This window comes from Uranotaenia lowii, chromosome 3, assembly GCF_029784155.1.
Source record: "Uranotaenia lowii strain MFRU-FL chromosome 3, ASM2978415v1, whole genome shotgun sequence".
NCBI classification, from domain to species: Eukaryota; Metazoa; Arthropoda; class Insecta; order Diptera; family Culicidae; genus Uranotaenia; species Uranotaenia lowii.
Window position 1 is genome coordinate 40,276,030 of NC_073693.1, and position 18,359 is coordinate 40,294,388.

Genomic DNA, 18,359 nt, shown 5'->3' on the forward strand with positions numbered 1-18,359 from the left:
AGATGACGTGATACGATTTAACAATAACAGCAATAGAAAAAAAATATCGAAATCACTTCGCTGATGCAATTCAGCAATAAATCGATCTAGAATAAGCTCAAATTTATGAAATCGGTGGGACTTAACGGCAATTCGTTTTTCATGTTTCAACAAACAGGAGCGGGTGATTGACTTTTGGGCTTGATGTATCAAATAGTAGAGCGATTTATTTAGGGAATTTCAATTTTTCAATTCTTAACTCAAACATGAAAATCATTTTACAAAAATATTTTTCACTCCAACGGAGAAAGCACAAATCCTGGTTTCCAAGGAGCAGTAGTAGCAACAGTATCTCCTTTAATCCATCTACGTCTCGAACTTTCCCTGTTTCAAACCGACAACGACGGGTACAAGGTGAAGGAATGGCTTCGAATAGATAGCACACCATTTGGTTTTGACATGGGATGTAGGGAACTTTGACATTATTCAACTTCAACCATTCTGCTGCAGCCAGTAGCAGTCAGTGCTTTGTCTCTGTGTAGATAAAGTTTTCTTCACTTCCTTTTTCTTGGTACTCAAGCTTGCAGAAGCTTGGTTTTTCTTGGGTAGGTTCTGGCCTTGGAGTCTTCCGGGTGAAAAATCCTCTTGGTTTTAATTTTCTCGATTTTTCCTATACAGGTTTCTGCATAAAATAAATCAAGAAACACTCAAAATCTGAGCTACCTAGTCTAAAGTGACAGCTAGTTGAAATTTAAATCAATTTACAAGAGCACTAAATTATTCAGCAGCAGCAACACCTGAACCTTACTTTTGCTTCAGGCACCGACCGGTTGAAGTTGAAATAACTCACTGCCAGCCGAAAGCTTATCCTTGCTTGATTTCGTATTGCGGATTGTAAAATGCCAAAGCTCGCTAAAATAGTAGCAAATGTTGTTTCTCGTCCTGTTTCAACATAGCGCAAAACTAACTACATACATAGACTAGTGCCAACCACTAAATTATTCACGGAAAACTGGGCTTTTAATGACTTTTTACTTTTTGCGCTCAATGCTTCCCGAGGGGCGGGCGGCAGGATTGAACCTTGGCATACAATTACTAACTACTGATATAGTAGTTCTTGTTTGGGGAAACTGCAGAGGGCGCGATAAGGGAATTCACTTGGATTGATATATGCAACATATTGTGGGATTTTTTCCCCCTGAAAGGTTCCGACAAAAAAAGGGGTTTCTTTTGGAAAGGTTCTTTTACAGAATTCTTCACATGTTTGTTCTGTGTTGGAAGATATTGTTTTTCTTTTATCGAGTTTGAGAGCGTATGTAAATTTGTTATCCAGAGGTTGCTGTTTGTGTTGGGTTCGTTGGCTGTCTGAACTTTTCCTTTTACGCATTCCGAAAATATTCACCTCATATCGGTATCTCCAATCATTCAAGTGAACTAAATTTGTTTCAGATATTAATTCAAGTTGTAGTAAATTGCTTAGTTCAAAACTCGATTTTCTTCAAAAAGAAGTTATTGACTATTATCTGACTCTTGAAAGTGTTTTTTTTTTTCAAAATTAATGATAATACCTTTCTACCCAAATTTGTTATTTGTTATGATGATTATGATTATAGTTACAAAAGATGTTGATAGTTTTATCGGTTTAATAAAAATGGGCTCGATTATAAACCTTCAGAAACAATTGACGTAATACCAACGTGAACAAATCTTGTGGTATCCTGTCGCAAAATGCAATTCATTGGCCTCAGAAAGGTGCAAGATGGGGGTCGAACTAGTAGCCAGGCAAATTTGTTTTCGCTCGATTTTCCTCTGAATTATTTACTGTAGTTATTCATAATATGAATTCACTATTTATGTTTAAAATTTGCTTCTGTCAAGAAAGAACACTTTAAATTTTCCGTCTTACGCTAGTTTCCATGTATTTTTCAAGAAATTGTAGTTGTTTCAAACGTAATTCTAAAAATCCTAAAAATTTACCAAAGAAAGTTTGAAATATGATGAATCGTTCGGCATTATTAACTCAAATTTATCATTTTTTCACTTACATAGTAGGTGGAAACACACCAATTTGAAGAAAAGGATAGATTATTCTGATTTAGTTCAATTTTTGCAAAACCATTGCAATTGATGACTCTAAGTTTCTGGTAACTCTTTTTTTATCAAATGATAAAAAATTAAATATATCTAGATCATTCCACCAGGACATTTCAAGACTTGTAAATAAATCACATACTTGTTAAAATAATATTTCTGTAAATTGGACGGAGAATCAGGCAGTGTTGCTAGACACTTTTCTTGGAAAAAAGAATGCTCTGTTTGGGACATTATCACTATTTTCTCGCTACTCTTACCGCTTTACCGTCTTCGATAAAGTTGTAGCTAGAAAATTAGTTAGTTTCATATACTGGAATTGTGTTAGCGTCGCATGCGATCCAAATATTCAAGAAAACTAAAAAAGTGACATTCTCCGAATGCGTTTTTTTTTTCATAAAAAATTTCAAATCAAAATTCTGGAACTTTAATCTCCTTTAAAAAATCTGCAAAAAATCTGTCGTTCGTTTTGACTGAAAAGGGAAACGTTTTAGTCTGCAAGCGTTTTTAAATTCAAGAAAAGTTGCAATTCGGAACACTCTTTTACATATGTCTACCCCTTTGGTTCTGAGAGCCGCATTGAATTTCATCCCACAAGGTCTTGCAAAAACTTTGCTACACAAATTCAAGTTTGACTATACGTCGGAGTTTGATAAAATTTCCACCCAAAACAGTTGTTAGTGTTAGTACTTTCTTCCAATTTTTTATTGTATTTTTTTTTGAGATTTTAAATCAATTGGTTTATTTATCCCCAACTTTCTTCCAATTTACGCTTATTGTTTGAATTTGGGTGATATTTAAACACGTGACTATTATCAAAAAAAAAAATCAATGTATTTTTTTCAAAGTTCATAAGTATCTATATGCGATTTAAGACTTAAAATTATCACCACCAGACAAAGAAAGTTTTTAAGAAATAAAGTCTGTAGATGTTATCTGCAAATTGTTTTCCCGTCTAAATGATTGCAAAATCGAGAAAGCATGGCTGATTCAACGTTGTTTTTATATCCAAATGGAATATAGCTTCGATTATTTCAACTGTTTTTTTCATTGTTTATTTGGTTCTTCTATGAGCAATTTTTTTAATCAAGAAGTTGAATTCTTCTGATTTGATGAATGAATCAGCTTTTTTCTCTAATTTTGATATCCAGACGATTTCTTTTCTAAGACTCCATGACGCGTCTAGACGCATGGAAAATGTATTTTTGTAAGTTTTTGAGATATTAGACTGGGTCGATTTGGAGTCGTTTTTGAATTTCTCCAATCCTGGAGTCTAATAAACTTCGTTTTGGTTTAAAACTCATCCATGATTTTTTGAAGATTTTTTAATTAACGTTTACATGAGTGAATTTTAACTTTAAGGTTTGTATGGAAATATTAAATACTTTGTACTGAAAAATGAATATCGTTGTTATTTCTTCTGTGGATTAGGATTGTTCCATCTTCTAGAAAAGATCGATTCCCAAGATCGATTCAGCTGAATGGTACCAGGATCGATCCACCTATAAATTCGAAGCAAAAGGATCGATCCCTGCAAGATCGATCTTTAAATTTTCGTAAGGAGTGCTGCATGAGGGCTGCTTTATGCTGAAGTAAATAGTGATAAACGATAGGAAAGCTCAAACATTTCAAATGTATAAGCAATAACAAAAATATGTTTTCAAATTCAACATCAGAATGTTTCACTTTTCGTGACTATTTAGCCGGGTGCCAAACCAAACAAAAAATCCTTTTGTGTTGTAAAAATGTTTTATTTATGCGACCAAGATGGTTTTTTTTTTGAGCAAGTTTTATTAAAATAATCATAAAAGGGTTTTTTGGAAACCTAAAAAACACGATTTCAAATCGGCTTATAAGTTTTCATGTACCAATTTTTTTTTAAAGTTCTTTTTCTTGATTTTTGTTGAGTTATTCCTGGGTTTGACCAAATTTTCCCGGAATTTCGGTTGACAATTTTGAAATCAAACGCTTTGATTCCGGTTTCCAGCCCGTCCAGCCTAGATACGAGCTGAAAAAGTTCTGGCAACCGTAGTGAATATGACATTTGATAGAATGAATGAATTTATAATCCTTTTTCATACGACATACTTTCAAGTTCAAATTATGAGCAAGTTTGATAGAAATAAGGCTTAATATTGTAATCTCACTGATTAAAGAAATTCAACCAATTTAAGATTCGACTTTGAGACAAGGTTGACTAAATTTTTTTTGTGTTATTTATAAATAAAAAATTTGTAATTCTGTGATTTCACCTCAAAATTGTGTGACGGTTGTTGTCATTAAATTTATAAAAAAGTCAAGTCAAATATTCACAAATTTTATTCTATTTTAATAATTCCATTGGGAAAAGTAAATTGAAAGTTATATAAAAATTCCTAATTTCAAAAGTATGTACAAAAAGCAGAAATTATATAAGTTTTGTGAAAATCTTCAATATTCTGTGATCTCTGACACAGATTCTGTGACGAAAATTCACAAAAATTCTGTGAAATTACACATTATTCTGTGGTTTCGGCAACCTAACTTTAAGACTTGTAAGTATCGGTAAGAACTTAAATCTTGAGCTGAGTAAAATGGTACAGATTATTGAAGCTTAATTTAAGGCTGAGTAAGTTTTCAAGTGACCGTTCTATGGAACTTTCAATTGCTTGAGTAGGTAGTTGATAAAAGTTCAAGTTTTCCTCAAGAATATACAGTTAAAAAACGATACCTTGTAAGTCGCTCTCGATTTTATTGGCATGGAAGCACCAATAACGAAAAGTAGTCTTTAGTATTGTACAGGAATCTAAATTTTACACGAAACTCAATCTCAAGATCTCAGGAATAAAAAGAAAAAAAATCTTCAAAAGATCGAAAAATCGGATCGAAAACAAACCGATTTAATCAATTTTTTCAAGGCTAAAGAATCGATCCAAAAAATCAAAAATTTGAGTTCAAAACATCGATCCCACAAAGATCGATCCAAGATCGACCAATCCTACTGTGGTTTCAATCCTGCTACTAATTTTTGTGACGAATTATAAATTTTTTAACCCTCATCCGCCCTTGAAATTTTTACTCGTTACAGTCCCTGGATTGTCTATTTGACACTCCCGACTAAAACCGCTATATCTCTCTTGTTTTTCAATCAATTTTCACGAAATGTATAGGTTTAAAAACCTCGCAATTTAACTCAAATACGTTTCTTCGACATTATTCACCTACAACACTTCAGTTTTCCAATGGCCAAATTGCCAAAATGTTAAAAAAAAACAACGACCTTTGAAAATTCGAAAAAATCTGTGTTTCGCATTTTGACAATCTAAAAATGCAAAAATGTACCAAATTACGTAAACTTTCAATCTTCTTTTCAAAATTTATTAATTGATTGAAAAGTTCGGGTGTCACACCTCTTCTTTTACATTTTTTTTGGTCATGTCGTAAAAGAATTGAAAAAAAAGTAGTTTTTCGATTTTATCACGCTTAAAAATAAATTCACTGTGTATATGGCGAAACCGTGAATTTAGCGAAACTTAAATTTAATGTGGAAAATATATGTTTATCGTCTTAAATGATTAATTATAATGTCTTATATAGTGTATACGCTTTGGATCAACCAATTTGGTCATTTGATGAATTAATCAAAGTCTAAAGCTATGATCATTTAGTTTCCGGGCAGTTTCAAACCTCTGTATTTTAAAAACTATTGATTTGATCGAAAAACTTTCTATGGAGGAAATGAAGGTGTTATTATGATATTTAATGTAAAATTTTTTAAAAAAATAATTTATCGTTGATGACACGAAATACTTTTACTTTATGATAAAATATATTTTTTGTCTTTGCACACTTTTTTCAGCCATGTATTGATCTATTGTTTTTACCACAGAAGCTAAACCTTTTCAAAATCATGATATTTTACACAAATTTATCTGTAAAAATCAATTGGAATCTGGTTGAAACCTTTTCATGAGTAGGCATCTCGAAGAATATGACCTCTTAAATTCGGGTTTAACATAAATTTCTTGGTCCATCAGAACACATCTGTCACATTGCGTAAAACCCGGTTGCACAGATTGCGATCCATGGAACTGCTAATTTTTAGTTAATTCCTGGATGTCCACTTGACAGGCAACACTTTTTTCCTGTCGAAAACGGATTTACTGCATAGTTAAGAGGTCTGCATTCAGTTGTCCCCAATAACCATAAATTTGTTCCTATAGTTGAGATCAAGGATTCCACTCCGATGCTTGGTTTGAATTTCGTAAGCATCCTAGAGTGGCTTCTTATACTTCTCAACCATCTGGATAAAAAAAAATTCAGAAAAAATAAACAGTTCATGAGTTTTGAAGTCAAAAATAATGAATTTCCGAGGCGCAAAATGCGTAAAAGGAGCAAATTTGTGCAAAATTATTTTTACTATGGCTTTTTGCACCGTAAATATTTGTTAACGTAAAAATGTGAAAAAAGTAGGCAAGATAGTCCTTTTCATAACCAACATAACGCTGCTAAAGTTTTGCATATCCGAGCACTAGTAACCTAGCAGAAAAAATCCAAGCCCCATTTACTTATTTTGAGGCAAAGCTAGAAGAATATCATTTTCATAAAAAAAAATTCCAGTTCAGACAACACTAAATGCTGCCGAATCGTTATTGCACATGGCACCCTCTTACGAATATTTAATAGATCAGATAACCCTAATCTCTTCAAGAACGCTTACAATCACCCACATCTTTATATGATAAAGATATGTACAATTTTAGAGCTGCTAAGCAACACAAATATAAACACCAGCAACAGCGTGACGTCGAAATACTCATTTCGATTATGACAAACGAAGCTGATCACAGTTTTTTTCCAATGCATGGTTTTTCGTGTTCTTTTTTCTTAATTTTTGAATAACGGAAAACTGAAGTGTTGTACGTGAATGTTATCTGAGAATCTGAGGTTTTTAAAACTATAAATTTTGTACAAATCGGTTTAGAAACAAGAGAGATATAGCGGCTTTAAGCGAGGAGTTTCAAATTGACACTGAAGGTCTAATTAGGGAGTTTTTTTTCCCTTGGCTTCCAGGGTGCGTCCATAACAAAAGTAATGATGCAAACTTAAAGATTTCGGGAATGCATTTTTCCCGAAGAAATTGTATTATTTGGATGCACCCGAATAAAGTTACAAGCCGCCAAACTTCCAATAGTTTCATATTGACGACAGTAACAACCTCGTACCTTATCAGGCAAAAAAGTTATTATGTTTAATTGGGATAAGTCTTTTGGCGTTGAAAATCAAAGAAATCAACTGACATCACTGCTGGTGCCTAGCCTAGCGAGTAATACGTAAAATAGCCTCGCTAGGCACCAACAGTGATTTCAGCTGAATTATTTTTTATCAATGCCAAAAGACATGCTCCTATTCAAGAGCTTATAACTTTTTTGCCTAATAAGATACGAAATTGCGGTCTTAGACAAAGTTGTTAAGCGGAAAATTTAAAGGATGTTTAAATTGACAAAAAAATAACCATTAGAAGGCTCGAATCCACAGAAGGTTGTTGATTAGAATATACAAAATAATAAATTTAAACTTTAAATTTACGCATGTATACATTAATTAAAAAAATTGCTAATTATCATGGATTAGTTTTGATCCAAAACGAAGCTCCAGGGTCTGAGAAATAAAAAAAATGATCCCAAATCGACTAAATTTATAGAGGTATTTCAATTTACAAAATAATTATTAAAGATGCTACTCCTTTTGTCTTCGTGAGAGAGGTCCGGGTCTCATCGTCTCAAGTGTCCAGACTCCAAAGACATTTTATGCGATTACTAGACGAGGAAAATTTCCACTTCCCCAGGTATTCTGCAATGTTTATTTGTAATGCATGAACAGTACTGAATTACCCAGTGAGTGGAAAATTGATTTCATTACTGCACTCATTTATGTAGATAGATGAATGATGATGGGGGTGAATGTGTCCATTAGCATATTATAACCGGATCCTGGTGCTCTGGCTCTTGTAAAATCGGCACTGTTGCTCTTCTTCATCATTGGCACTATGAGACGATGCCGATAATTGGTACAAGTAGTCTCTCTGGAGGAGAATTCTCGGCAAAGATAACAGAATTTGAACACGTTTTAGCATTTCATTTGATCCAACCAACCAACCAACCATCATCATCAGCTCCAGTATCAGAGCAGCAGAACTTTCGCGCTTTGCTTAGGTAAACGAGAAATGGTAACGAACCCTTGGAAGAACATTTTCTCCCGATTGTACCCTCAATCCTCAACAACGTCTTACAACAATTGAACAAATATTATTCTTTCAAACTGCTTTCCCCACATCCTGCTCTGCTGTCGGAATCTTTGAGAGATGCATACATGGTGATTTTGTTAGTCAGCAGCAAGCCATCAGCACCCGGTTGCTTACCTTATCAGCAAATACGCTCTGTCAAGTTGTGTTTCTTCGTTGTTTTTGCTCTTGCCACCCACAATTTACAAAAAGGAAAAAGTATAGGAAAAATTCAAAATATGCTGGTAGCTACACCTGTGGTGTTTTTTACCTTTACGTAAACCACACTCGGTTTAAAAATTTGCTTCTGTCGGTGTTTTTGTCTCGTTGTTGTTTGACATCAAAGGTTGAAAATGCTTGCTTCCGACCGCATCCCGTAGAGTTTGTTTTATTTATTGTCAATTTGGGTTCGAACGCTCTACATACCTGTCATTTATGCATACCAGGCGTATAAATAAATCAAAAAAAAATTTGAAACATGCTGAGCTACTGACATTTTATTTTTTGCCGAACGATTGTAATAACAAAAATTGTTGGGTCATGCACTGAACCGCAGTTTTTAAATCAACAATAAGCACGATTGCGGTGATGTCACATTTGATTGAAAATTCTCTCTTTAATTGATTTGAGGTTTCAAAACACCCTTGAAAATGTTAATCTATCGGACAAATTCAGAGCTTTGACTCAAAATTCAAAATCAGGGGAGAATACCGATTTCAAATTGAGAATTTGCATCTAGAATTTGATGTTTATGAAAAGTAATGATCGCAAAGTTGATTTAATTTTTTTTTTATCTTTTTAATTCAGACATATTGGTGATTTTTACCAGAAATTAACAAATGACAACTTTTTAAATTTTCGAAGGTGATGGAGAGAAACATAAGGTCTCATAGAAAAAAAGATCATAATTCGTAAATAGCATGAATTTTTCGAAAAAGATATAACGGCTCACCGACGGAACTTGAACCCGCAATCTTCGTTTCAGTACAAGTCCCGTCGGTGAGCCGTACCTAGTATCTATTTCGAAAAATTCATGATATTTACGACTTATGTTCTTTCTTTCTTTTCTTGATACATCATGTTTCTCTAATATATCCATCATCTTCGAAAATTTGATTATTTTCATGTACAAAGATGTACCAAGGCCAATTGATAACAATAGTATAGATGACAATTTTTCATTTGTATGAAATTTTGTTTGCGAAACAGGACTTAAGTCATTCAAAATCAAAGTTAGTTTTAGAATTGAGCGTATCTCGTACATCTTGCAAAATTGTTTCCCAAAAACCGTATGTCTTAATTTAATACAACGTATATTTCTAAATTTCACTTTTGTGTGTGTAAACTATGTGTTTTGTTATTAGTAGGGTACATTTAGTTACAATAATAAGGTGAATTTCGAAAACTGACCATATACATTCTGTAAATTGGTCCAACACACTGACCTGTGCATCAAAGCGCTCAAATTTCCGGTTTTTTTACCCTAAAAAATCCCCCAAGGGGACAAAAAAAAATTAATAAATCGAAATTTTAATTTATAGCCGAATGATTTAGAAATACTCGAAACGTTGAGATCTGGTGTTATGTATTTAAATAAATAATTTTTTTTGCCATAAATCGATTTTCTGTAACTTTTTCAGAAAACTGGCCGGTTTTCGAAAAACCAGAAAGTCCCAAAAAGTCGATTTTAGTCCAAAAATTTGTTTTCGGGTTAGCACCAGATCTCAAAGTTTCATGCATTTTTAAGTCATTGGACATCAAAACTTAAATTTCGATTTTTACGATTTCGTTTGGTGATTTTGAATGTAAAAAAAACCGAAACTTTGAGCGCTTTCAGGCACCCCTAAATCAGGTCTGATTGAGTTTGAAATTTAGCATAGGTCAGTTTTTTGGAGCAATCTACAATATGTTTTTGGTCGGTTTTCGAAATTCGAATGCACTAGACCGCAGCAAAAAATGACTTTTTGCTCCCATATGTTTTTTCAATGCCTTTTGCGTCACCAATGATCAGTGTTAAATTAGAGATGATTTGGTTGATTCCTGAATTAGCACTACGCGTTTTAATTTGGTATCAAAGAAGAAGTTTTTGCGTATTAAATCATCCATAAAATCAAATAAGCTTGAAAATTTGTTTTTAATTATTGATTTTGCCTATTCTTAAGCTTCTTTTTCTGGTAGCATGAGTAGAAGCCAAGTATTTCGAGAAAAAAGCTATAACTATTTCAAAATAAAAAATCTTAATTCAATGAAAATTATTTAAAAACGGCAAGTTTTGCTTGCTAGAGCTTTCACAAATTTCCTAAACCCTTTAATGCATGACTTTTTTAAATTGAGAATTGCAGTTATTGATTCAGTGAAATAATAACATTTTAATCCGAATAACAAAACTTAAAAGGTTTGAAGTCGTTATTTTGATTATCATAAAAGTTTTGCCCCATCGAAGATGAAAAATCATTTTTGAAATTTTTAGTCAATTTCAATACGGGTTGGCTACTTTTTTCAAAAAAAATCATAAATTTGATTTTTGCAATTTTTCCGCATATTTTGTTCGATATCTCACACATACATTCGAATATCGTGATAAAAAAATTATGGGAAAATTTCTTTTATTCTTAAGAATATTTTTTGTGAACACATTCCTCAAAAATATCCACGCCTTTTCGAGATATTTGGATTTTGATTAGTGTTGTTTTAAAACAACATTCATTAAAGGGTTAAATGTTTTTTCTAGGTTAAACAAGTTAACAAAGTCATTGGCTATGCTAAGCAGTTTTTAGCATTTTTTTTATTTCCATCCTACGGCTTTTAAATGAGCAGACAAAAATGCCAAAATTTAAAAAAAAATATTATGAAAAAAATTCTACATAACATCGAATATTTTTTCTTGGGTAACAGTAAGGTTTGTTTATTTGAAATGTACTGCAAGAATCAAGGAATATTTAAAATCCAAACTTATATTTTTGAGAACTTTCAGTACATCTCCGACGATTTTTGAATGAAAAGTTTTGTTATCCCATACAAATTTCCATACAAAAAAAAACCATGGTTGTTACTCATCCGGGAAAGTTGGGAAATGCGGGAAAAAGTGGGGAGTTCCTCTTAGATGTCGGGAATTTTCGGCTCAGCTGCTCAGTGCATATATTTCAGTGAATCCATTGTTTCAGGATAACTGAAAAAATTTGAACCTAACACCCATACCGTGTTCTGAAAAATTTAAATCGAAGCTTCTACCAACTCAAAAATTATAAAATAGTAGACTTCAGTTTCCAGTTTTTACTGAGAAATAGCTGGCGGAAATATGATATTTTTCGAACTTTTTTTTTGAATTTTTCTTTTGCGGTCTTTAAATCTTTTAATAGCAAGCAAAATCGCAAGAAGCAAGAAGCAATGTTGTGTCCAGAAAATGGCGAATATAAATCCACTTATTTTGTTTTTTTTTAACTTTTAAATAATAGGTCTCATGACATGAGCAAAATAATGCATAAAAACCGTAAAACGATGCATCGTCGTTCGGTGTTAAAAGAGTTAGTAGTGTTAATGTGTCAACTCCCGTTCAACTTGCATCTTTTATTTTGTTAATGTAATAGATTAATAGAAGACCTGAACCAAACTCGAACATCAACAAATTATGCACACTATTGAAATTACAAGTTATCCAGGTGTATTTAAAATTTCATTAGAAATTAGAGCTTCGATTATAGGTCGACATCTACTTATGAAGTGAAGTCAAAAATCCGTCGTTTACTTTAGGTAAGGTTGCCAGAATTTTTCCGGCACGTATCGGATCAGAGCTAATCCTGGCTATTTTATCTAAAAACCTGTTTTCATAATTTTCAACTAAAAATCCGGGCAATCTCCGGCAAATTTTGTCAAAACCTAGGAATTATGCAACAAAAATCGAGAAAAAAAAACACTTTAATTGGTATTTTTATCGAAACACTTCAATCGTTTTTAAATCATATTTAAGGCTTCCAGAAATACTTTCATGATTATTTTGATGGAACTTGTTCTAAAAAACTCGTTTTTGCACGTAAAAATAAAAGATTATAATAACTCAATTCCAGATTTTGTTTGGTTTCGCAAATAAAGTGAATAAATCCGGGCAATATCTGGGCTTTTTTCAACGGAATCTGGACAACTGGGCCGTGCCAGATCTTTCCAAAATTTTGTACCAAATATTCGGGTAAATTCGGGTAAAACCGGGCAATGTGGAAAGATTTTTTCAAGAGATTTCTTGAATCGTTGAATAAATATAATAATGAATAAATAGTTCAGAATAGAACAAACTAACAATGAATAAACTTTCAATAAATACCTAGCATAGCTACGAACTCATAATTGTATAGAATTTGAAAACACGCTCACTGTTACTTTGAATTCCAACTTCCATACCTTTTTTTCTCTGAGATTGTTTTTAGATCAAATTTTCAGCTTTAGATAGACCAACTATTATTTCACGAAGTTTGAACTATCTGTAAAGTGTGTGACCTGAGATACAGTAATGCTACGAAAATTGTGCTTTTAGGACTTTTGCCATTCAAACTGGAATATCTCAGAAACTATGCAACGCCTATTATTGCATTTTGCAGAGTGACTGTTGAAACATAAAGCTAACTTGTCTGAAGTTTTTTGAAAAGTTCTATTTGTTCACTTGCAATTATTGTTTCACAATTTTGGATGTTCTTTTTCCCAGGTGTTTCAGATTAGATTACTGATTTATTTTAATGAAACACGCTGTAAAAGATCTACAAATATTTTTAACTTGAATTTGGCAAAAATAGAGTCCGGTCCGGTTAGGTTACCTGCAAATCATGATAAAGAGTTAATATTTTGCCTGGGTTTGTTAGAACTGTCTGAAGCATGTGTCAAAAATCTCTAATTTCAATATTTTTTTTTACATTAGGTAAACATCGATAGTTTTTAGAATAAATTTCAATGAAATTAACTTTAAAAATTGTGTGGCATTAAAAGATATGAATTGATGTTTTTAATCAAAATAGCACATCAAGCTATATTTCAATGGTTTTCACTATTTACTTGATTTTTTAAACACATGAATTTTGTCCGGTTTTTTCTGGCCCAAATTCGCAGAGACCGTCTTCATCGAAATAAAATTTTGACACGTTCGTGGTTTTATACCAAATTCACAGATATTCACAACAATTTCCAGATTCGCTAATATAATCATACACTACTTTTCAAGTAAATCCTATCAAATTCATATCCAAAGTTTAAAACAATTGCAAAATCTAATACATTTCTTTTGTAAGAATCGAGCTATTCTAAAAGTCTAGAAAACTTACGAAGAAAAAGAAAGTTTTGAAGTGTCTTGAGAATATTGATGTTGCGGCAATTTCCTTGTTTTTTCACAAGATATTTCATCTCTAATTTTTTTTCAGTTCAATTCATTCACACACCTGCAGGATATGACGTTAAATACAGAATGCAAAACGTCGAATGGATGATTATTTTTTGATTTTTTTTCCTGAAAGGGTCTCTACGTTTTCGGAAGCGTTTTTGGATGTCTTGAAAAATATTTTTGTGTAACCTTTTTCGTTTCATGGGAATTTCCATACTACTTTATCTTTTTCAAATTTAAAAATTTTACGGTTTTATCGAACTTGTTGAACAAATACACCAGAGCGAAAAATGGAAGTCTAAATCTTTCAAGCTTCTCTTTTTTTTAACAGTTTTTATTATTCTCTCATTTACATTTCACAATTCCATTTATAATCATCACGACATAAATCAACAATTCGGGTATTGAATTTGATACCAACTTTTAATCAGCTCTGTCATTAGAACATAATTTTGTGTCAAAACGGTAGTTTGTTGATGTGCTGCTGCAGCCCATTTACCAGAGTCAATTAAATTGTAACAATTCCCCGTCGAGGATTGCACGCGAAACTTTGTCATCCGGTTGTCAGTCGGTGGCAATTTCCCACTTTTCAGTTCCAATATTGACTGATCCAATTTGCTGCTGCTCAGTAATGACTTACGAACTTTTCCCGGCCGTGTCGTCGGAGTGCCAATAATGTGTACGATGAAAATGACAGACAACCGGTTGACAATGTTGATGCAACGAACCGACGAACAACGATAGATTCTCCCTTCAGCTGATAAAACAAACAAGAGTTTCCGATCTGCATGAAACTTTTCCATTTGTTTGTCGGGGGAAACCTCCTCAAACAAACTCCCGCCCACCCCCACAAAAAAAAACAAAACCCACAATGGAAGGATGTTGACTAATTACCGTTTCCTATTCCGTTTGTCCGTTTTTTTTGTTTACAGGAACAAGCAAAACTCGATGTCAGCAAACAGGCCGTCACACCGGATGACCTGGACGATCTGAGTCCGATGCCACAGACGGCGGTTCCACCTGTGAGGAGACGCGGCGGCATTTCGGCGGAACCGGTCAGCGAGGAGGATGCCACCAGCTACGTCAAGAAGGTGGTCCCCAAGGATTACAAAACGATGGCCGCCCTGTCGAAGGCGATCGCCAAAAATGTGCTGTTTTCCCACCTGGACGAGAACGAACGGTCCGACATCTTCGATGCGATGTTTCCGTGCAACTTTCTGCCCGCGGAGTCGATTATCCAGCAGGGCGACGAGGGCGACAACTTCTACGTGATCGATATCGGCGAGGTTGAGGTGAGTTTAGAAATATACCAAGGTTTTTTTACACGTTTTTTTTTACACGGCTTTTTTACACGGTTTTCGGGAATTAAGACGGTTTTTTTTACACGGATTTCGCGAATTAACACGGTTTTTGAGAGAGAATATTCCTTTTCAAAGGAAAACACTTAGAATCTTTTTGAAGTTGTGAAAATCTTAGCTCTGAGACTAAGAACATGATACATGAGACCTGAGACCTGAGACCTGGGACCTGAGACTTGAGACTTGAGACAAGAGACATGAGACATGAAACATTAGAAATTAGATATGAGACCTGAGACCTGAGACCTAAGACCTGAGACCTGGAACCTGAGACAAGGGATATTAGACTTGAGACCTCGGTATGAGACATGAGATTTAGAACATGAGACCTGAGGCATGTGATAAGAACCATGAAACATGAGAAGTGTGGCTTGAAACATGAGACTTTGGACCTAAGACCAGAGACAAGCTACTAGTATTAGTACCGCGAGAAATTAGTTGAAGGGTTTGACTTGTAGGTGACGAAAAATAGTGTTGCGACTTCGCTAGTACTGATGAACTTCATGAACTGAATGAACTTCATGTTCTTCAGATACGCATTTCTTTCAATCACAGCAGTCCAGAATTTCAAATCTACGCACGCTCGTAGTTCACGAGAAGGATCGATTCACGAGAAATAAAGATACTAGCCACGTATGTTGGTTAAAAATGTTGAAATCTCGCTAAGCTATACATCAATGTTTTCATATTTATTGAATCATCATTTCAAATTAATCTATTTTCAAGCTTCGGATAAATTTCAGACTAACGCCGAACCGCGAAAAAACATTTTTAACAGCAGCGGGCCGAGCGATATAACGCGATACAACGCACATTCGGGAATACGAAAAAATAAATATGGTTCGAAACATATCTTTATGTGACATATTTAAGCTATTTGGGCTTAAACATTCGTTAGAGTAAAAAGTTTTTTAAAACACCATTATTTTTTCTTAATTCGGGAGAAAGAACTGCAGCGCAGCACCTTCATTTTTTCTAAAGACACCACCTAATATATGCTATCCAGCGCACTCTTCCAAATTTCAACTTTGTTTTCCGGAAACCATTTTTAATCACGAATAAGAACGAAGATGATCGTCTTTTCGACGGCTTATGCTAAGTACAAACGCTGTGCTCTATTTACACCATAATTTCATAATAATTTTCTTCACATTTTTTTTTTGTTTCGATTATAGTCGTTTTACCATCATTTTGGCATTCGCGACTTTATCAACGTTGCAGTTGGCAGATCGTTATTGAAAAACTTATCCGGTACAACTGTGTTCGATGTTTACTCTTGGGCTCGAACTCGCGGACATCTACTCAGGAGACAACAGACTTGCCAACTGAGCTATATCACGAGCCCTCTTCACATTTTATCAATTTCACAAATTGGAACAAATTTTCACGAGACGAAAGAAAAAAACGCGTCCGTCCCCGACAAGTCAACGCCTGCTCCTCTCTTAAATTTGCGATTTTCACCCAACTAAGAAGAAGGGCAAATTTGCTACAAATTTTGTTTTTATTCAAAATCTTTGAAAACGTTTGAAAATTTATAGTTTTTGATGTATTTGTGATGTCGTAACGCATGAAGCACCAATTGCAGTAATTTTTGACTTTGTTCGAATTAAATTTTATATTTTTTAAATCAAAAATGTTTTTATAGAAAAAGCATGAGGGTGCTACAAACATTCAAGGGTGAAAAATACTGCAACATATTTTACTAGCTGAAATCATAAAAATTCATGATTGGATGGATAAAAATTTTGAAGTTATATTTTCATTCACTACAAATTTCAAAGAATGCGATGTTTGATAAAAATTTTCGAAATTTTTTAGCATCTTGTTCAAGTTTTCAAATAATCAAAAAAACGCTCTCTAGAATGATGATTTCACTCAATTTGGTTGGTTGGGAGGGTGCTGCAGTTTCTGCTTGCGCGTTTTGATTTATTTTGTCAGTTATTAAAACAAAACATGATACAAAATATAAAAAAATACGCTTTATATACCATTCCATTCCCCGGATTCTCAAGATTACCCCCTGTCACCAATATCACCAACAAGTCAATCCCTTTCACTTGACCGGTCGAAAGTTGAAATCGGTCTAAGGTCTAAAGTCTCATGTCTCAGGTCTAATTTTTCATGGCCCTTGTCTCATGCCTCAGGTGTCATGGCTCAAGTCTCATGTCCCATGTCTCAGGTCTAATTTTTCATGGCCCTTGTCTCATGCCTCAGGTGTCATGTCTCAAGTCTCATGTCCCATGTCTCAGGTCTCAGGTCTCGTGTTTTATGTCTTAGGTTTCTAGTCTTAGGTCTCAGGTCTAATGTCCCATGTCTTTGGTCTCATTCTTCAGGTCTCAGGTCTCATGTCTCAGATCTCAGGTCCCTCCCAAAATAGTAATTCGGGTTAATATAACCCTAACCGGCTAGTTATCCTTTTTTTAACCGTAAAGGAAGATTAAGGTAAAACAAAAAGAAAAGGCACAATATGCCAAATTGACTTAATGGGCAAAGCAGATAAATTTTTCAAAATATACTAAACTAGCTGACCCGGTAAACTTCGTTTTACCTTCTTAAGTATAAATCGTAATAAATGTTTTATTTCATCTACACGTCCTTAACTGCACCGTGCTCGCGAAAAGATTCTTATGGAAATCGTTACAAATAAAGTTGAATTTGTATTGGGACCACCTTCCATAAAAAGTGAGATTCTTGAAACTATTATACAAACCATCTCTGACCCAAAAAACCCTCGGATACCAAATCACTTCATTCCGGCCGACCATTCTTACGTGATGTTGTTACAAAGAAAACGCCTCCATTTTTATATATAAGATGTGAAGAGATAATTTTGTATGGGGAAATGGGGACCCCCCTTTCATAATAAGTGAGATTCTTGAAACTATTATACAAACCATCTCTGACCCAAAAAACCCTCGGATACCAAATTTCACTTCATTCCGACCGACCATTCATACGTGATGTTGTTACAAAGAAAACGCCTCCATTTTTATATACAGTGAGCGAAATAAGAATAGCACCACTATGTATTTGGCTTGTTAAAATATGAATGAATGAAAATTACGAAAATTTTCTTCCATAGTTTGTTCTGAATTGCTCAACGGATAAATCAAGCATAAGTTTACTTTTTTTGGACGTAGCAATTGGCGTTGAGGACCAAAAATGTGAAAAAAGGGTGCGAAATAAGAATAGCACCACTTGAGTTTTTCAACAAAAACAAGATTATTTTTTAAAAATTTACTGTGTAAAAGTGAATAATAATGCTTCTACGAATTATTTGAATAGATAACTGTATTTTTAGGAGTTTTCC

At 33.9% G+C, this 18,359-nt stretch overlaps 1 protein-coding gene across 5 annotated transcripts in view; it reads left to right on the forward strand.

Moving 5' to 3' along the window:
- Positions 1-18,359, forward strand: part of LOC129757556 (cAMP-dependent protein kinase type I regulatory subunit) — a 196,907-nt gene that overhangs the window by 160,290 nt on the left and 18,258 nt on the right. For all 5 annotated transcript variants that reach the window (XM_055754826.1, XM_055754829.1, XM_055754827.1 and 2 more), the window contains one exon: positions 14,624-14,983. In XM_055754826.1, the coding sequence (XP_055610801.1) occupies positions 14,624-14,983 (360 nt within the window). The remainder of the gene's footprint in view (positions 1-14,623; positions 14,984-18,359) is intronic.